We start from the raw sequence: 21,972 nt of genomic DNA on the forward strand, positions 1-21,972 counted from the left end.
ATTACTTTTATTAGCTCTGCAAAGCTTATTAGCTCTGCAAAGGAAGTAATTTAGTGGTCCTTCTGTAGGTTTTTTTCTATTTGGATGGGAAAAAACTAGAAATCTTTGGGCATCAAGTTTTTTCAGGGGAATTATCTTTGCCCTCACCACTCAGAAGAGTAGGCTCATAAACTGGGAGGAGAAAACCTGTTGTCTTCCTAAATCATCTTCCTAGAAACAAAGCAAGTCTACTGGATAGAAATCAGCAAAATCAAAAAACAACATCTGCATTCAAATTATCGGGACATTTATTGTTCCAATAGGAACTTGTTTGTTTGGATTTAAATGTTAACATATTTTTCTGATATGATTTTCAATTTATCAGTCAAAAATGTGTTTTTTCATTTAAGAAACATTTGTTTTGTACTTTCTGTACTACACTGTGGAGAATATATTAAAAAGGATAATTATTCCTGTTATCAAGGAACCTGTAGATCAGGGGGCGAGGGAGATGTTGGGTTTTGCTAATACTTAATTGAGTGCTTTCTGTGTGCCAGACACTGTTCCAAGTGCTTTATATGCATGAAATCTTTCAATCTTCAGAAACTCTATGAAATAGGTATTATTTTTTATCATCATTTTACTGATAAAGAAACTGAGGCACAAAAAGTTTGGAAGCTTGCCCAAGGTCAGACACCTAGTAAGTGGTAAATTCAAGCCACAAACTCAAGCAAGTTAACCACAATGTTATATTAAATCTCAAGTTGGGCAGAAAATACACACACATATCAATAATAAATAATTAATAATCACTGACAAAACTAAAGCAAATGATAAACAGGGAGATCATTGTGGGTTGTGGTCAAGGAATCCTTCATGATATGAAACCGAAATTAGATCCAAACAATATCATTTATATTGTCTTCTTGGAACTGTGCATTAGCATATGGGAGGTTCACAGAAGCATGCAGGAGAGGAGCCTGGGTGTTTAATCCATTGTTTCTTAAATATCTTTGGCTATGAAGCCATTTTTTTTCAAGGAATACTTAGCATCTTTTAGCATATGCATTATCAAGCATAGTTTGGGAGAAGAGAATCTCTTTTAGGATCATCTATTTACAGAGACTCTCCTGGATTCTCAACCTCTGCTGTCAGTGGCCAGAATCTAATATTACAAGAGGAAGGGCCACTGGAAATTTCTATGGATAGAATTTATAGGATATAAATGGAATTCATGAAAAACTTGACAGTGTATCAAGTTTTGTTTGTTAACTAAATAACCGGGTTGTATTATCATTACCTCTAGGAAAGCCTTGACAGACTGGTTCTCTCTGGTTGGGCTGAGGAGTACTTACTTTACAGTCAGAAAAGACAGTTCCTTGTTTGTCCCTGGTCTTATTAGTGTATCCTTAGTACCCTAGGGACACTGTCTACCTCTATAATCATTTTTTACAATATTTTGTCCATATTATAAGGATTGTTTTATAGTCAAACTGGTCATCTGTATATACAATCATGCTCAATGTCTAGTAATGGGTCTTGTGTTTTCTTTTGCACAAAAAAGTACAACCTAGAGAGAGCAAAAGTCATATCCCAACTCCCACTTTGTAGATTTTTGTTCTTTAAATGATGTAAGAATTTATATTTGCTGAGTACCCTCTTTCTGCTAGAAACCATGCTATATGTTTATCTATGTCCTCTAATTTTGACCTCACACTGCCCTGGGAGGTACGTGTTCCTCTCGATTTATACATTTGGAAATGGAGGCACAGAGAAGTTAAACTGACTGCCTGGGGTTAAACAGCATGTGATAATGAGGGATTTGAATTCTGGTCTGTCTGACTCCAAAGCCTTCACTTTTGAAACTCCACCGTACCACTTCCTTAAAAGGAAAAAATTATTGGAGATTAAATCAGCACTTGCAATACTAGAATTTAAAGTATTTCAGGCAATTGAATCAAAAATACACTTGCTTAGATGACTAACTAAGCAAGGCAATCATGCATCTGCAAACCATATCAGCTAAAACTTAAAATTTGTCTAATAATCTCTCTGGTTTACTTAAAAAAAAATCATGGACTGTTTCACAGCTAAAAGCTCCTCATTTAGTCATTATTCAAATGTTTGTCTATTACATTCCCACGGAGGCAAAGACGGAGTCTTCTCCCTCCTCCAACACGTTGTTAGGAAATGCCTCTGCATTCCGCGCCCTGCTCTAGGGCAGGCAGTAAACTTTAGCTGAGAACACATTTGGAGACGTGTGAATGAGTGAACCAAGTGTATCCTGGAAGCACCAGCCCATGCCTGCTCCTGCAGAGCCTGTGAAAGCCCAGCAAACTTTTTGGGGACTGACGCAGAGGACCAGAGCTATCACCAGCTGGATTTGGGGCTTTGGTGGCATAGATGAAAGGGAGATAAATGCCTCATATTTTGTTCTTGGGAGCTGTTTCCTTCACAGAAATTTCTGACAAAACTGGTAACAAAAGATACACTATCTTCTACTCTAGAATATAGAGGACTAAACAGAAAAGTAGGCTGTAGTTGAGGCAAGAGTTTTCATTGAGTAATCTTTTTACCCAATCTTGCAATAAATGAGTACATAAACTAATCAATCTGTTTTAAAAAAATATATAGAAATGAGTTTGTCTTCCCAGTGTAAGATCACTAGCATCTCTTTACTGCATTATTCTCCATATATTCTCCACATTCTTACCACGTGTGAATGGCTATTTGTAAAGCATCTTATAATTTAAGAGGAGGGAACTTGCGTCTCTGAAAAGCCTACCACGTGTACCAGACAGAGTGCTAGGTGCTTTTTGTATGCAATCTCTTTTAATTGCCATAACAAAACCAGAAACAACACCAAAACCATAACAAAACCATTATTGTCTAGAAATAATTTTGTAGAGGTTCAGTAACTTGCCTGAAGTCACAGAATATGTTAGTGACAGAACCAAGACTGGGACCACTTTTGTCTCCACATCTTATCTGCACTATATTACATTGTTCTCCAGGAGGTAAGCCCTCACAGATGTCCTCCTGAAATCTCTAAGAAGAGTTCACTGGTAGTGCCAATCTCTGACACAAGTCTGAACGCTCTGGAGGGATTGGGTCTTTTTATATCCCAAGTATCTAGCCCAACCTCTGGCACATAGTAGATCCTCAATCAGTATTTGTTGATTTACATTATTCCAATTTCCAATGAGGAAAAGGCAATTGTGGCTTGCTGATCTCACAAGGTTACTGACTTTGGTTGTGATAGTCCTAATTTTTCCAATCCTGTTTTCATTGGGGTAAGGCTACACAGTTATGGAATCACTCTGACTGCCCAGATGGCATTTGCTTTTACTTATCCCTGTATAGTTCATGTGTGTGTTACAATCCTAGGTCAACACCTTTTACACAATAAATAGATTATTTTTTCCCTTGAATTTCCTACTTTATGGCAGTGACCAATATTGCAATCATGACGAAGTTTAAATCAAGCAATGTTGCAGTAAGCTGAAAGGAATATAGACCCTTGACTTGAAAGACCATGGTCTCATAAGTTCTACAGGAGTTAACAATTGTCAAACGGAAATTTCTTTTTAGTGAATTCTGTTTTCCAAATTTTTGACTGTGTGACATAGCAAAACAGCTTGTACAAATACACTTACTTGCTTACATTTCTACATGTAAATAAGATATTTTGTGAGAGACTGAGAGCAACAAATATTGTTTGTTGAAATTTATAGTTTTACACAAATGAACATACATTACCAAAGAGAAGAACGAATGCCAGTGTTTTTCTGTATTATGGAAATTCACACACACACACACATACATACACACAAAACAGATTAAAGGACACTACAAAATATTTTGCTTATTGGCACCACGTAGATTTTCACACTTAAGACATTTTCTGTCATTTTTAATATTAATATTTGGATAATAAAAATTTGCCAATTGAACTATTCTTTAAAAATATACTTTAAATATAAATACAAATAAATAGCTCTATTTTGCCTCTTTGGTATGAAACAGCATATACTATATTTATTGCAATAAAAGATTTTTCTTTAAAAAAAATTGATTTAAATTCAATTGCTTACATAGGCTTGGCCTATTTGACGATGTGTCTGCTAGGTTCCTGGGTACATTTGAAAGTCATGTCTGACCTTTACTTGGGAAACCACTGGGGGTCCCACTTTTTTTTTTTTTTTGCGGTACGCGGGCCTCTCACTGCTGTGGCTTCTCCCGTTGCGGAGCACGGGCTCCGGACGCGCAGGTTCAGTGGCCATGGCTCACGGGCCCAGCCGCTCCGCGGGCATGTGGGATCCTCCCGGACCGGGGCACGAACCCGTGTCTCCCGCATCGGCAGGCGGACTCAACCACTGCGCCACCAGGGAAGCCCTGGGGTCCCACTTTTGATTTTGATTGGATGATACGGAGTATGGACAAATGAAAAAAGTGACTTTGCATTCAGACATGGAGAAGCATTAGGGTATCAGTGAGATTCTGAATACAAATCTTAACAAAATGTACGTGAGGAGACTATGTAAAGATATAAGACTGTTCCTGGGAACCATGGGTGGTGGGTTTTTTTTTTTCCTCCTCTATTTCCAGATAGATTTAGACACTCAGTTGTCCTGCCTGAACTGTTCTATTGTTCTTGCTGGCTTTCAATCCTGAAATGCAAGACCATAGTCTTCACAAGTAAGTCCACTATGTTTCCACAACCTAAAACATTGTACCTCATTCTCATTCATATATGAATTTGACAAATGTGGATCAGAAAAATATCAGAACTCAGGGGAAATGCAGAGCTGAATGGTGGCCCTTTTTCCCTATCTTGGTACTAACTGGCAAATGATGGCTTCATGGACATGGCTGTTTCTGCAGCCCCTGGTGGAATGAGTCCCGTGGATCATGGCTGCATCTGTGCTCTTGACCTTGACCTTGAATCTGATTGGTTGGCTGGTAACATGTTACCTGGTGAGAATCAGAATATTTTCATATTGCAATATTTTTAAGAAATTATCTTTATTTTTAATTGTTTATCTAGACATGCCAATGGATATTTCGGCCACATTTTGAGCAAAAATTCACAAGGTGTGTTTTTTTTTTTTCCAAACCTCACGTGTGTACACAAAACAACACAATTGTAAGGGTTTGCGTAAAAGAACAAAGCATAAGAAATACAGTGAGATACAAGCTCATAACCAATGTTCAAATCAGTGAGCAGATCTGATTCAACATGAGAAAAGTTTACAAAACAAGTCTGTGGCTTGTAGGAAGCACTACCTGGTGACAGCTTTGCAGGACACGCTCCACATCCCATTGCGGGAAGCCTTAGGCAGGTAGAAACAGAGCAGGATTTTCACTCAGCCTAGCAGGGAGTTATGGGGAGGTCAGCGTTCCAGGAACAAGGTTCTGACTGTTCACAGGTGCTGTAAAAAGAAAAAGGCTTTGCCTATCAGGCCTGGCAGTGATATCTATTCTCTCTCTCTTAATTTGATTTTAACTTTAGCTTTCACTTACTAAAAATAGCTTTTTGATTCCTTTCTTCTCAAGCATTGAAGGAATTAAACTCGGAAAGTCAGCTTGTGATGGTCCAGGGACTAAGAGAAAAAGAATGTGAAGATAAAGCCCACGGATAATCCAACAGCTGTGTCTTAACTAGTAATTGGACACTGGACACCTTCTATTGAAATATTGCTAGAGAGCCACCAGTAGGCAGGAAAAAAAAGAGTTTTCATATTCTTTTTCTTTTTTTTTTTTTTGTCAAAAAATGAGAAACTCAAGAAATCTCCAGATGGTTGAAAGAAGGAGACAAATGTATCTAGTTTATGCATCACATCTCATTTTGCTTCAAATTTGTATTGTACTAGTAGCTGCTTCATAGGCTCAACTGTTAGATATTTGGTAGTTTTCTCTGTGAGCTCTTCTTCAAGACCTAATACACTTTTGTCCTATAAATTTGGAACTACTAAAACCACGTCCAGTCTTATTTATTTAAATTATTATATAAATATAGTTTAAACAAAGTCCATTTCCTAAACTCAAAGTAGAGGCTCCATTAGCTAAAATAGCATCTTCTTTCTTATCTCTACTGTATCTTCCCCAGTAATTGCTTTCCTTGATTTGATCTCATGTACATTAAAAATAGACTACTCAAAAGCCCAACCCAAACCAAAATAAGAGAGGTTTGGAAGCAGAAATACATTCAATACATTCTCTTTCGGGGCTTCACCAAGCTGAGAGCTTCAGAGTATTAAAGCAATAAAAAATCATGTGTCAGTTCATAGTTATTACAGGAAAAAACCCAAAGTTAGTGTTACGTTTTCACAACTTCCTTTCTTACCCATATCAATAATTTCAACTTATCATCCACCCATTTCATGAAGTTTTCACACTTTCTTTAGTACCATCTGACAATCTCTTCTGCTTTAATGAAAGTACGACTAACTTTCCAAATTTCCTCTAAACCTTTATTCTGCAAGCCTCAGTCTTTCTGCAGGAACTTAATACAATCCAGTCAAGTTTCTAACATTTCATTTGTACGTTAGGAGGAAAGAAAAAAAAAAAGAGTTGCACTTAGGAAATGAGAGTTAGCTGACATTCTATCAGCTTGCGAAACACGTTGATAGTGGCAGAAACAATCATAGTATCATTCTCCCACTACCACATTGTTTAAGGTAAAAAGAAAGGGGGCATTGCCAATTTTCATCTAACATTAGTTATGCTAGAGCTTATAAAGAAAATGTTCAATGCACAGAGTTTAGCTGACTAGAGAAGAATGCTGTAATAAATTGATTTTCTGGCCAAGTATATGCAGAAAAAATGGCAACAAAAACCTACCCAGGAAGGTAAATTCTATCAGACAACTGAAATATTTTCTTTCCTTAAGTTATGTTAACGTCTGCTAAACAGTTGCGTAGTTGTTCACATGAAATGAAGGAAAAAGGAAAATCCAGTTACTATTGACACCAAAGAAATGCACGCCAACCATAAACCAGAGATGCTTTGGTACTGTAGCCAGAACAGACGACAGCGTGCTAGGGGAGCAGGGAAGTCCCTGATGGATAGATGACGGGGTCACGGAAGGTTTGTGAGACCTGCTATGTGTCCCGCGAGGCTGACACACTGCCATGTCCATGACAAGAGTCGTATAAACACAAGCTTATCAGCTGGCTTGTTAAAACAGAGTGCAACATCGCTGTGTTGATAGTGACTTCAGGCTTGCTGAAGGGTCTTGTTCATCTGAGGAAACAATGCTTGGTGCCACAGATTAAACACTATGGTCTCAAGCGGAATGCATGTGAAGTTTCCAAAATATTTCCTCAAAGACTTTATTCAGTTTTGCTTTGTGACCTTAGCTGGAAAGCATAAAGATGGACATGGGAAGGCAGTTCAGAAGGACATCTGTGAGGATTTAAGTTGGGCAGCTTACAGAAGATGAAAGATGTTTAAAGTTAAGGCCTTTATCTGCAAACAATAGTATATTAATAAACTCTATACCATATTTACAAATGCATTCTCTTGTATTAAAACTAACAGTATTCTGTTCACAGTGCCATTGTTTATACAGGTAGCAATCCCATAATACTCATGTATTTTGGCATGGGAATCAGTAGCGCTTGATATTTACAGAGAATGTACAGGTGTGAATATAAACATGTCACTGAATCTGAGTTATCGATGAAAGACAGATTGGCAAGTGGTGCAGAGGAATGAACTGTACAGCACCTTCCCCTTGGATCGGATAGGAAACGTGGTTTCTTAATTGAGAAGATGCCAAATCTCTGACCCAAAATGGCATAAAGTCCGTAAGAAAACAGTGAACCCCCTGTTCGAGTTTGGGTACATTGAGTAATGTTTGCCCATAGTCTTAGATCCATTGTCTAGTGCATAAAATAGAAAAGTTAAAAAGATTTATTATTATTTTTATAATAATAATTATTATTAAAATAGAAGGTACTTTCTCTCACGCTCTCATTTGTGCTCTTGCACCTGAAACCAATATCCTTGGAGTTCCAAATATGCTGGTGTTTTTGTCATGCAGATCAGCAGTCCGAGGGCCAACGCTAAAAATGCTCTGGACTTAGGAAGTGCCGCCTGTCTCAGTGTGACCCAGGACCCGAGGGGCCCACGGCAGGAGCACCTCTTTCTTACTCCCCAGTCTTCACCTCGAGGGCCAAGCCGGCCCCTGGAATCAGCTCCCTCATGGCGGAATGGAGCTGCTTATCTCGGCAGCTAATGCTGAGGTGACGGATGGCTTCTGTACACTTGGAAAAAGGGAGGCAGGTGAGCGGGAGGAGGGTGGCGTTCCAAAGAGCCCCAGGACGACACCCAGAGAGGGGCTGGGTTTACCGGCAAGAGCCCCTCAGAGCATCTGCCCTCCCAGAGGCCTCTGCGTGAGGAGGCTGGCACTCTCAGTGTGCAGAGCAGGGGGCAGGCCTGGCTGGCACTACGGGGCGTCGCCTTCGGTCACGGTCTGCCCCTCAGCCTCGGTCCCTGGGCCGGTGTGGTCTGGGCCGCCGCTGCCACCGCCACCGCTGCTGCTTCTGCGCTGGTTGGGCAACAGCCTCTTCCACTGGGCTTTGTTGTGCGCCAGGTGGCTTAGCATGCTCTCAGACAGGGCGCTGTGTCCCGTGAAACGGGCCCATTCACGGAAGAGGGGCTCCACGATGTAGGTCATGAAACCTGGAACAGGCAAGGCCAAGCTCATCACCAGCAGGGCAGTAAGACTTACTTCTTCCTCCCTAACAAACATGACTGGGCCCACGATGTGCTGGGCCCGTGCGTAAGAAGGCCACCAAGATGCAGTCCCTGCCCTCAGTGTCGAAGCATAAGATATGTCACCTTGGGCTTGGCATCTAACCTCCCAGTGCCTCAGTTTCTGCAGTTGTAAAAAGGCGTTAAGAAGGGTACCAAACCCATAGGGTTGTTACGACAATCAAATGACTTAACACATGTGAAGATGCTTAGAAAGCTCCTGGCACATAATAAACACTCAATAAGTATTGGCTATTATTATTTGAAGAAGGGAGAAGACATATAAAGAAAAAAGTAAAAAAAAGTTTGTGCTAGAACTAAGGACGGTGGGTGGGGGATGGGAGGAAAGAGCAAATGATACCAGGAAGGGGCACCTCGTTGATTTAGACCATCTGAAGAATTGATACATCTACTCCGTAGGGTATTTTTTCAGGATTATCGTTTCACAGTTTTGTCTTACTTTCAATTATGTTAAACAACTAGGTGTAGGTAATAAAAGTTCATTCATCTTCAATACAGATTTTTACCTGCATAAATGTTCTGCTTGAATGACTAGATAAGATGGATTGATACGAGACTTCTTTGTTTGCATGTCTGTTCTCTTAATTATTTTAGCCTTGTTGCTTTCTAACCATGTTTCACTGTTAATGTGCCTTCCATATTAAACATGATTTATTAAAGCAAAGATAACTTCCAGTCTAGGCTGGAATAACTGGACTCATCACAAATTTGGATATATTTAGTTTTTATTGTATTTCCCTGAAATGTAGGTATGGGGAGAAAAGGCAGGTGTTTTTCAGCTAACGAAATCTTCCAACAACTAACCCTGTATGTTTACAGGCATGTGAATTATAAGGCTTGATTTGATTATCCTTTTATTGGACGAACAGCAGATACTTGGCCTTTGAGGATGCTATAGAGATGAAAAAAGAATGCAGCAAAGCAAAATTTTATTGTACATGCCTGCATCATCTCACCAGATGTGAAATATGATTTGAATAGTATAAGATTATTTTAGATTACCTGAACCTGAGGAGGAAGGTTAAGCCAGTGACTTACTGTCTACATCTTGATAAGGTCATACAGGGAGTCAGCAAGAAAGGATTTCATTTTGGAATGTCCTTGCTTGCTATTCTTGAATTTTCTTCACCTCCTTCACAATCTCCATATCTAATTTTGATATCTTTCATCTTAAGAGAGATTAGATATTAGGTATCTAAAAAGATAGTGCGCAATATTATACTATTCTGAAGTTTAAGTTGTGAATATTTATCAGGTTTACCTTAAGTATAAAAAAAGTTACAAATCCCACATTTAAAAATCCAGTACTTAAAAATCAACTCATTTTCTTCCTGAAATTACTCTGGAATTACACCTCTGTATTTCTACTCGTCAGATATAAAGACCTCTTATAGGAGATAGAAGAGTGATTTTAAAGTCTGAAGAAACACCATGAGGCAGTTTTTCACATGAAAAAGGCTTCTGCACTTGGGAGCCTGCCCCATAGGTTCCTTGTGTATTTGTGCAAACCTCCCTCTTCTATTCAAGCGATGTAGAGCCTGACTTTGCCGGGATATTGTCTTCCTGGAGTGGTGGGAGTGGGGCAGGGGAGAAATGATGGCTTCAGAGTACACAGGGATTGAAGGAAAGCCTCTTTCTCCTCATCTTTCTATAGGCTGCACCAATTAGAGATTCATTTGATTTAATGCCTTCTTTTTTTTTTTGCGGTACGCGGGCCTCTCACTGCTGTGGCCTCTCCCGTTGCGGAGCACAGGCTCCGGACGCGCAGGCACAGCGGCCATGGCTCACGGGCCCAGCCGCTCCGCGGCATGTGCGATCTTCCCGGACCGGGGCACGAACCCGCGCCCCCTGCATCGGCAGGCGGACTTCCAACCACTGCGCCACCAGGGAAGCCCTGATTTAATGCCTTCTTTTTAAAATGTAGAGTTTGATGGGGAGAGGGGAGGAATATGGGTGTGTGTGTGGGGTGGATATTAAATCCCTGTCTCACTTGGGTAAATATGAATTACTTAAACAGAAAATCAGGTCTAAGCCTGAGATGGCTCTCAGGAAATCCTCACTGTGGATTGGGAAAGGAAAAAGAGAGGGGACATTTTCAATCCCAGGGTAATCAGAACGGAGGAACTAGCTGCATTATTTAGCACCCACTGGAAAAATCCTTGTCTGGGAGCCTGGAGCCCACAGTTCCCATTAGATTCTGTTGATCTATTTGGGTTTTTCCAGTTTAGTCTGATCTACCTCTGCACACCACACCTCCCAGCCTTGAACCTACAGAGCTGGGAGATGTGGAACAGAGACAGAAAGATTTATCTACTAAGGGTTGTTTTATAATCACCTCTTTCTCTTTATTGGTGTGCTGGTGTAGCATCCATGGGATTTTCCTTTTCATTCAATCCCCATCCCATTTTAAAAACAGGTATCTATGGTAACCACATTTTCCTGAGCTGAAAATCAGGACATATGATCTGACAAAATAAGTGTGTTCTCATGACAACAAGAGAATAGAATCTCCGAAATCAAGTCTGTCTTGTAAATCTAGGTTGTGTGCTTAATAATGTGAATGCTTTTCTCTGGGGGCTCAAAATGTCTTTAACAGGTGCCTGGCAAATTTCTTTCTAGCCAGAATTTAGCAAGCTGGGTCCCAGGATGAGGATTTTGGTTGGGGTCTATTCCTTTTGAATTGCATCTGCAGAATTTCCTACTTGATAGGGCATTGGATCCAAAGAGGCATTTCTGTTGATGTTGATGCCCTTCCCCCTCCCCTGCAATTCTGTAGCTTCATCTGCTCTGGATTCTTGCAGGGTTTTATTTTTTATAACAACACCCCTCTCCCTTTTTCAGGTGGATGAATCGGTTTAATTGTAAAAAGAACGTAACGATATTAAGGGCATTTTGGAAAAAAAAAGATCACCAGTTATCTCAGAGTTCCAACACATCTATTTTAACATTTGTATATTCCCTTCAAATTTTTTAAACTAGATAAATTTTGTTCTTATTTCCTTAGGTTGACTTTGTGACTCTTTTGTGGGACTGTGGGTTCAACCTGACCCTCAGTAATTGGAAGCATATCTTTCTAACTGGCTCTGGTTTTCTCAGTTTTCAACTGATGTTTTCAGGTGACCCTTTCACTCCCAATCTCCAGGCATTAAGCCTTGAGCTTGCAGAGGTTTGCAACACTGTGAATGTGTTAAGCTGTCTGAGGTCTGTGGGAACTGGTGAAGAACATGAAATGGTACATGTCAGGGCCATAGTTTATAAGTAAAGAGTTAAAGTTTTGAGGTTTATTTTTTTTGTAAGTTTATTATCTCTGCTCTAACAAATCTTGAAATTAACATGCAGCCTTTAACTGCTATATTTCACTTATGTGGCAACATGTTTTTATTTTTAAAATTTTATTTATTTATTTATTTTTTATACAGCAGGTTCTTATTAGTTATCTATTTCATTTATTTTTTCACATTACCCAAAGCAATCTATAGATTCAATGGAATCCCTGTCAAACTATCAATGGTATTTTTCACAGAACTATAACAAAAAATTTTACAATTTGTATGGAAACACAAAAGACCCCGAATAGCCAAAGCAATCTTGAGAAAGAAAAACAGAGCTGGAGGAATCAGGCTCCTGGACTTCAGACTATACTACAAAGATACAGTAATCAAGACAGTATGGTACTGGCACAAAAACAGAAATATAGATCAGTGGAACAGGATAGAAAGCCCAGAGATAAACCCACACACATATGGCCACCTTATCTTTGATAAAGGAGGCAAGAATATACAACGGAGAAAAAACAGCCTCTTCAATAAGTGGTGCTGGGAAAACTGGATAGCTACATGTAAAAGAATGAAATTAGAACACTCCCTAACACCATACACAAAAATAAACTCAAAATGGATTAAAGACCTAAATGGAAGGCCAGACACTATAAAACTCTTAGAGGAAAACATAGGCAGAACACTCTATGACATAAATCACAGCAAGATCTTTCTGACCCACCTCCTAGAGAAATGGAAATAGAAACAAAAAGAAACAAATGGGACCTAATGAAACTTAAAAACTTTTGCACAGCAAAGGAAACTACAAACAAGACGAAAAGACAACCCTCAGAATGGGAGAAAATGTTTGTAAATGAAGCAACTGATAAAGGATTAATCTCCAAAATTTACCAGCAGCTCATGCAGCTCAGTGTCAAAAAAACAAACAACCCAATCCAAAAATGGGCATAAGACCTAAACAGACATTTCTCCAAAGAAGATATACAGATTGCCAACAAACACATGAAAGGATGCTCAACATCACTAATCATTAGAGAAACGCAAATCAGAACTACAATGAGGTATTACCTCACACTGGTCAGAATGGCCATTGTCAAAAATCTACAAACAATAAGTGTTAAAGAGGGTGTGCAGAAAAGGGAACCCTCTTGCATTGTTGGTGGGAATGTAAATTGATACAGCCACTATGGAGAACAGTATGGAGGTTCCTTAAAAAACTAAAAATAGAACTACCATATGACCCAGCAATCCCCCTACTGGGCATATACCCTGAGAAAACCATAATTCAAAAAGAATCATGTACCACAATGTTCATTGCAGCTCTGTTTACAATAGCCAGGACATGGAAGCAACCTAAGTGTCCATCAGCTGAGTTTGGTTTTAATTGGAGGGAACTGCAAGGAACAGAAAGACTTGCTTTAAACATAGATGGAATTGGTAGAGTGTTTCAAGGAGTGATAGAAACAAACAAGTACTTTAGAGGCATTAACATCACCGTTTAACATTTTAGTGCAATTGACACTTGAGAGTGTGGTCCTAAGAGAATGAGACTGAAAATCCATTTTGAAGTGAAGACTAGAGAAGCATGGGATCCCATGTCACATGGCTGGTGGGGCCTGGGCCTGGAGACCAAGCCCCTAGTATTGAGCATTGAGGATGAAGGGTAATGACCAAATTGGAAGGATCCTGAACTGCAGATTTCCCACCCTTCATGTCCTAAAGAGAGTGCGAGCTAATCCAGTCTTCAGCAGCCAATAGTTGATTCTTGTTACTTTCCTCTACTCATTTGGTTTTGATTCAATTCTGAACTACAAAGTTAATACAGTTTAGTTATTAAGGGTCTGTAACAAAGCCTTTACCCTATTTTTCATCTCAGTTGGTAATTAGTGATGACTAGAGTGTTCATTTGGACTCAGCCATTCAAAGGGCCATTGATTAAACCTCTCGTTTGGATCTTGAGAAAGCTGTGTGTAGATCTTCTTAGTGACTCTTAGCAGAGGTGCTGAAACTGTTGATTTAAAATTAAAATTGAATTCAACTCACCAATTTGTATACTAGGGATTGAATCTTTCTGTTGATTGCAAAGAGGACTGATTTCCAGTTCAAATTTCTGTTCAAGGTCACCTAAGAAGAAAAAAGAAGAAACACATTGGTAATCGAGAACCTATAAGAATGAGTGTTGATAGTTTTAATGATCTAGTTGGATGAAGTTATCTGGGAATTACTGTTCCCTGCCTTATCACTAGGAACCCTTTAGCAACAACTGGCTCTGCCCTGCTCCGGTAGCTTCTGCGAAAATTTAAAATATCAGAGTATCGACGATCATTTACAATAGGCTCATTGTAATAGGTATGCTCTGGGATTAGAATAAGCTTTTGAACAAAAATCTATAAAAACAAGAAAACGAATGGCCAGTTTCCTAATATGAGATGGAAGTTCTGGTTTTAAGTTGCAGATTAAGAAAACAGGTTTTATGCTTTTTCCCTCCTTTCACTCTGCCTGACCCTCATCTGGTTTCACCTGAACAACCGGGAATAATTAGTAGGCAGGAAATCGGGAAGAGGAAGTAGAAAGATCTCATTTGAAGAGCATCTCTGTAGCTACAAAATTAATCCAAAGTAAGGGTCTGGTATCTTTCATTCTTACTCCTTAGAGTTTTACTTAGTGTAAATGAAGGTTAAAGAAAGTATAAAGCTCAGGATGATCTTTCTTTTTAATGTCTCCATCAGCTAGAGCAAAAAAGAAATACATCATGCAAAGCTTTATCAAAGTATTTTATCAATTCTTCCTGAAGGTGAAAAATTGTGCATAATTACTTCATTGGGAAAAACAATCTGGTTAATCAGTACAGAAGCTGGGTCTCAGAAACACTTAGCTGAGTTCAGTTGTGAGTGCACTCCTCTAAACTAGAGGAGAGAAACACATAACATTTATATCATGCTTACTGTGTGTCAGGCACGTTCTAAGCAGTTTACCTATTTAATTAATTTAATCCTCATAACAGCCTCACTATAACCCCCATTTTACAGATGCGGAAATTGAGATGAAGCGTAGGGAAATATGTTGACCTAAGGTCCTTCTGCCAGTGAAGAGGGGAGCCTGGATTCCAACCCAGAAAGTCTGGCTTCAGAGGGTCTGCACTTAACCATTAAGCTAGGATCTTTTGAGATGCCACATGTCTGTCATTTTCCCTAAGACTTTAGCCATGGCTCCCATGGTCTCTCGGGCCCTCGTGATTCTCAAAACTGATGTGAGGAAATCACTTTGGCTTAACTGAGGAGTTCAGGGAAGTCAGATGATAATAGCCTTCTGAGGGCAGAGCATGACACCATTTAATATTAAAATGAATTCTCCTAAAGTTGGTTTTACTCCTCACCTCCATAGTTCTGTTAATAGTGATTTTTCAGTTAAGTCTGACACTTTGGAGGAGTTGTCTTTGATTTTTCCCTTCCATCTACCCTCTGTATTGAGGAAGCAAATCCTGTTTACTCCTCTGTTGAAACATCTATTTTCCCTACTTTCACTCTGCCTGACTCTAGCCTGGTTTCTTTCTTTCTTTCTTTAAATTGAAAAATAGTTGATTTACAATATTATATTCATTTTAGGTATACAACACAGTGATTCAATATTTTTATAGATTATACTCCACTTAAAGTTATTATAAAATATTGGCTATATTCCCTGTGCTGTACATTACATCCTTGTACCTTTTTAAAAAAATTTAATATTTATCTTTATTTTATTGTTTTTTTTGGCTGCACGGCATGTGGGATCTTGGTTCCCTGACCAGGGATCAAACCTGCGCCCCCTGCAGTGGAAGCACGGAGTCTTAACCACTGGACCACCAGGGAAGTCCCACATCCTTGTACCTTATTTATTTTATACCTAGAAGTTTGTACCTCTTAATCCCCTATCCCTATCTTGCCCCTCCCCCTTCCCTCTCCCTGCTAGTAGCCTCTAGTTTGTTCTCTGTATCTGTGAGTCTGTTTCTGTTTTGTTATATTCATTCATTTGTTTTATTTTTTAGATTCTAGAGATAAGTGAAAACATACAGTATTTGTCTCTCTCTGTCTGACTTATTTCAGTAAGAATAACACCCTCCAGGTCTATCCATGTTGTTGCAAATGGCAAAATTTCATTCTTTTTTATGGCTGAGTAGTATTCCATTGTACACATACACCACATTTTCTTTATCTGGTTTCTTTATAACTCATTCCGGTTTTTTGCTTGTTAGCTAGTTTCTTTCGTATTTCTTCTGCTTCAGTTATACATGTTGCCCTAATTGTACTTTCTAAGATGACTCCCATTGCCATGTTCTCTGCTTTTAGCATGGTGTACAGGGGCCTCAACAGATCCTCATATTCTCACCTTCTATGGGATCAAGCTGGTCTACGAGGCAGGGGGATGGTCTGCAGTGCTTCTGTCCATTTCTGCTCCTCTCTGTCTAGACCACTGGGACTGTCTGCAATGATGGAAATGTTCTCTGCACTGCCCACTATAGTAGCCCCTTGAAATCAGATCAAGAAAACTGAGGAACTAAATTTTCCATTTTATTTAACCTAATTAATGTAAATTTAACTAGCTACATGTGCCTCATGTTTATCCTATTGGAAAGTGCAGTCACTACACATCCTTGAATACCCAGCTCAGATTCTGCCATCCTCAGCACTAGGTCTTCTCCTGTGACCTCGACCATAATTGGTCTTCCAATTGGATCATTTAGTCATTCACTTATTTCAACATATATTTACAAAGCACTGCACATTTCAGACACTTTGTTAATCAATGTAGAGAATACAAAGAGGAAGATTGGAGTTTCTCTCCTCCAGGAACTCTACTGGTTAGTATTTTGAGCTTATGAAACATTAACTATAATTCTTTGCCTCCTTCATGACACCCCCAGTGGGTCTTTGCACATAGGAAAATCACAGCTTTGCTGAGGATTAGACAAGGCTGGAAGCAGATGTTCGACGAAAACTTCTGGGAATCTTGGTTCATTGAGAAATACCAATCTGCAGTTACAATAGGACAGAAATTCTACTTTTTTAAGGCACTGAGGGGACGAGGGTGAATGATGTTTGAATCCTATGTCTGTTCTGAGAATTTAACACTGTCTTCCTAATTCATGGGATCTCATCTTCCTTTCCCCTTCTGTCCCTGACCTTGATTTTAGGGTTTTTCCTTTGCTCAACATCACAAATCATTAAAGATACTTTGGCTGGGACTGTTAGCAGTCTGTGGAAGCCCAAATCCTAAACTGAAAGCCAGAAGAAGATTAGTCAAAGTGATACAAATGGTGCTTTACAGAATTTCTAAAAAAATAATTCAGTATGGAGGACAAGAAGTTTGGATAACCCGAGAGTCTGGTCTTCCCTTAAATAAGCTGAACTTCTGCTAGACCATAAGGCTATTAAATAAAAAGGACCCGACATACCCTCTGAATTCTCCTTTCTCTGCTAGGAAACATGCCACAGCAAAGTGTTTGAAAGCTCACCTTTAGTGATCAGAGTTACAAATATTCTAGGTTGTTCTATCTTATGATGCTGCACATGCAGATTATTATGAGGACAAGTTTTTGCCAAGACGTCTTACAGATTACCTTTATTGGTAGATCCCACTGATGCCACTTAGTTAACAACTTCCACTCACCAGCTCTGTGGGCCTTACCATCTGCCCAGGGGACATGGTCCAGGCCCCAAACTGCTCATAATCCAAATAGGGCTCAAGATAAGCAAATGAAAGGGTTAAACTCCAATCAGTGCCAACAAGAACGCATGACTGAGTCAAAACTAAGAGGGACAGAGTAGAATCATTGCTTGATCAAGGATGAAGATCCCAGCCCTTTTCTCACTATGCTATTTCCATATTTTCTGTATCTTATAGTAAAGAAAGTATTTATCTTATCTAACCTGAAACCTCCTTGCTCTAAGTTCATCATATTTCCTTTTGTTTTTCTCTCAGTGGAGATTTTATATCATGGGCAAGTAGAACTGGCCTTTTGTTTTCTAACCACTCACACTCATTTGAAGTGAAAGTACACAGAGAGGGAGCTCCATGAGTGCTTTTACTCAAAGGAAAGAGATGCGGAGCACAGCCTGCTGGTCCCACGTGAACCCTATCCGTCTGCTTTGTCTTCTGTCTTTGGGACCATCTCAGTGTCACTGACACATCTTTCTACGGAGGCTTCTCCAAAAGGCTCACTGTTGCTACTTGACCTCTCCACAGAACTGGTATGTGGGACACTTCAGGCTTTATTTGTTCTCAGCCTCTCAGACCTGATCCTGTCACTAACATCAGGGCACTGTTGTGCCTGAAAAAGCATCCCGAGCACTGAAACCGGGCCTGAAGAAACAAGCTGTGTTTAAAGGCCAAGATCCCACCCAACATCAAGATCCTGCTGTTAATTCACTGCTTTACTTCTGAATGAGGTTAATCTCTTAAAATTTATACCCTAACTTGGGGCCACTTGTCTTTTCACTGTATATATTTGAGAGGACGAACACTGGCCAGCTGTGCTCTATTTCATTATTCACTTTATTTAAGAAAGTGAGGGAAAGGAATACAAAAAAAGTCTAAGTCCTTCTGTCAGAGTGGAAGACATTGATCCCAAATGGCATTTAGCCTTTAGGCTGTGCTCAGCTCATAAAAATGAAGGTCAGAGTAAAAATCAAACAGTCCTGCACATTCTTATATCCACAGAGAAAAACCATTAACAAATTATATATATATATATCCCCCTTTTGCTCATTTTTACTGTACCTCATTACTACCTGTTTCCATGGTAAATCAGTGTTATTTATTAATATTTTCAAATTAATTCCAGAAAAGGGCTGGATGGTTCGCAAGAGGGTTAAAAGAGAAAGGCTGGGATAATATGAGTTGATGAAAGAACAAATGTCATGATAGATGATCCATTCCCTGTTTTCTTACGATAAATGCCTGAAAGGAGAAGGGGCAATGAAAAGTCAGCTGTCGGGTCACTACTAACCTTGCCTGTAGAATTCTTCACAGACCCTTTCACTCCATTGCTTGCTCATCTCCCAGATTCTACAAGGATTGCAAATGTCAGCACACTTCAAGGCAATCTGAGAAATGACAGGGCAGGGAGAGAGGGTCAGAGGATGATCTTTGAGCAGCAAATGCACCCCAAGCCCAAGGGGCCATCAGACCTGCCAGTCGGCCTCATGGTACCAGTCCTGTATTTATAGAGGCTTCCCTGACGTGCCCCTTCAGGAAAACAGCACTTATTCATCACAGCACAAAACCTTCATTCAGAACTCCCACTTTATAGCAGTGAGAAGGAGAGAAGAGCCATCGTCCAAGGACACGGAGCTACCTGGAGGAGACTTGGGACAGGCAGGCCAAGGAAAGCCGTGGCCTGTTCCTGCTGCTCCACTCCTTGTGGGCAGGGAGGCCGCAGCCAGGCTCAAGTGAGATCACTGGGACCTCACTCACTCTCACAGTGGCCACACTGACCGAGTCCATACATTAAATTATTTGTGTTTGCATTTATATGCCCGTGTCTGTGTGAACAAGCTCAGACTGCCAGCCAGGGAGCTGAGTCATATCAAGCCTAGGAGTGTTTGGTTTGCAGAGATAAATCTGGGCCTTCTTGGCTTTGCCCACGCTGTTCTGCATCTGGGATACCAGCTTTTGTCAGAGATGCTGACCCTAGGAGGGTTTCCTTGGATTTCCAGAGAAATAAGTTCTCCCCCTTAACTACCAGCTGCAAAGAGCCCACTGCGCAGATGGGCTTCTGGTGGCATGCCCGTCCATCAGCAAAGTCTGTTGGTTTGGACCGAGTTCTTTGGGATCATAGAACTGCTAGCAGTGCTGGGGTCTGGGAGAGCCTGGATCATATTAAGTTGCAAACCTGGTTGGTTCTTTATTTCCTGGTGAATGGGGACACCAGTACATGTTGGAGTAGGTCAGGGGCAGAAGTCCTCTCCAGGTTCCGCCCTTGAGGGATTCATGTGTGTTAGCAAGCTTTCCTTTTGAAATGCAAGTGTCCAGGCCAAGTCTTTCAGCTAGTCACAACTAGGCTTGAGTCTCTAAAATCAGGCGTCTGTGGCACTCAGGGACGAGAAGACTAGTTTGGGAAGAAAGATGGAGGGAGATACAGTTTTACAGCTGGGAGGAGGGTATTTCCTTAAAAGGATGGAGCAGTTGGACAGCTTCCGAAGGCAGCCTGAAGGCATGGAAGGGAAGAAACAGTATGGTTCAGTCTCCCACGTGCAGGTCCACGTCCGTGGTTAAAGCTGGCCTATCTAGATGCATCCAGGATTCACCCATTCAGTCTTTTGTGCCAAAAGGAAAGAAGGAAAATGAGAGAAAATGGAAGATCAAGCAAAAGGCTCTGGTTTGGATACAGCAGGTCAGACTTCTGCTTCCAAGGTCCACTTCCCATCTTGTTCTTTCTTAACTTTCACAAATGGCTTTTTGCCATGGAAGGAAGCAGAAAGGGTTGGGCTTGATATGATTCAATGCATTCAATTAAACTTAAAATCATTTATTTATTGGTGCCTAAAAATGGTAAGACTAGGTAAACACGTCTGAGCCTCAGATGAAAATATGAGTTAAGGTAGTAAAAGGAAGGAAAGCGGGGTTTAATTAAATAGGCTTTAGGTAGAGGAAGGATACTTGTTTTTCAATTTTCGTTAGTACTGTAGTTAACATAATATACTTTTGTATTAAAGAAACAGTTTTCTACATTGCACAGGTGTGATAGTGATCAGCTGTATATCAAGGCACAAAATGTGGTAGATTCTTACTGCATGCAACTACACAACTACGTTGTGGTGAAGCAGTTACCAAACAAGGAAAAATGAGATATTATGAACTTACTGACGTGAAACCCAGATTTTACTTGCTTGGAAACCACTTAAAAATTTCATGTCTCAAAGTTTTTAATAAAGTAGGTCACCGCTCTAGCTTATACCATGGGAGATCTTTCTTCTCAGATGCATTAAAATGATGGATCGTGTCCTTAAGTGTTATACCCAGTGAGGGTAATGACTTCTTTTTTTTGTTGTTGTTTACCTGAAGCATAAAGTGCCTGTCGTGTACATCCTCCAGGCTTAAGTCTTTATTGTGGAGGTGAGCTTTCAATCTGGTCAAAAATTCATTCTGTCTGTTGATGTCTGTTGCCAAGATCAAGGAGCCCAGCTGCTGTTCAATATTCTGTCTGCATCCACAAGAATGAAAGAGAAAACACACACACAAAGCAAATTCCTTTGAGGAGGGTGATGGATTCTGTCATCATCAGGTGGCTTGTACTCTCATTTCTGCCTCTGATTCTGTTTATTACACAGAATCCCAGTCCTTGCAGCCCGAGGGTGATTCTTTCACCCACCATCGTTTCTGTCCTTGGTTGGGATGTATGTCAAGGACTGGACAGAGAGATTGAAACCATGGGTGAACAGAGTTGTGGCAGTTTATACATTCCCATGGTTCCTATGGGTGGGAAGATCGAAAGCCAACGAGAAATGTATGCTTTAAGGAGGACCCAGAAAGACTCACAGAATCACAGGCATTTGAATTGTGCTTTTTATAGAGTTCAAACCAACTCAAACTTTAAGATTTGCATGGGGAGAGAAATGGGCATGATAATAGTAACAGTAATGAAGACAATAATAGCGACTGATTCTGTGGAATGGAAAGACCCATCAAGGGAACAAAACTGATAGGTTGGAAAGAGATACTGGAACTTAAAAAAAAATCACAGTTGATTAAGGCACCATTCAAAAGCAGTGGTCAAGCAATATATTGGTCAACAGATGGTATATGGAAAAATGGGATATTTTGGAAAGCTAAAACAAATCAGAGCTTATCCTCACATATGGAAAGTAATCAGTGGGAGGAATATCCGTACCTATTTTTAAAACTCACCTTTAAAAATGAAGTATACTTAAGTAGAGAGCATAGAGTACACATA

At 40.1% G+C, this 21,972-nt stretch overlaps 2 protein-coding genes across 10 annotated transcripts in view; one reads left to right on the forward strand and one right to left on the reverse strand.

Annotated features, from left to right (window-relative positions):
- Positions 1–21,972, forward strand: part of MTFR2 (mitochondrial fission regulator 2) — a 221,040-nt gene that overhangs the window by 44,746 nt on the left and 154,322 nt on the right. The window lies entirely within an intron of this gene.
- PDE7B (phosphodiesterase 7B) overlaps positions 2,864–21,972 on the reverse strand; it is a 339,359-nt gene continuing 320,250 nt past the window's right edge. For 3 of the 8 annotated variants that reach the window (XM_067701985.1, XM_067701986.1, XM_067701982.1), the window contains 4 exons: positions 21,078–21,222; positions 19,027–19,123; positions 14,082–14,162; positions 4,986–8,667 (listed from right to left, as the gene is read on the reverse strand). In XM_067701985.1, the coding sequence (XP_067558086.1) occupies positions 8,432–8,667; positions 14,082–14,162; positions 19,027–19,123; positions 21,078–21,222 (559 nt within the window). In that variant the 3' untranslated portion in view covers positions 4,986–8,431. Of the gene's footprint in view, positions 4,954–4,985; positions 8,668–14,081; positions 14,163–19,026; positions 19,124–21,077; positions 21,223–21,972 lie in introns of those variants that run through there. The other 5 variants (XR_010933671.1, XR_010933669.1, XR_010933670.1 and 2 more) reach the window with 5 other exon arrangements.

This window comes from Pseudorca crassidens, chromosome 13 (assembly GCF_039906515.1).
Source record: "Pseudorca crassidens isolate mPseCra1 chromosome 13, mPseCra1.hap1, whole genome shotgun sequence".
Lineage (NCBI taxonomy): Eukaryota > Metazoa > Chordata > Mammalia > Artiodactyla > Delphinidae > Pseudorca > Pseudorca crassidens.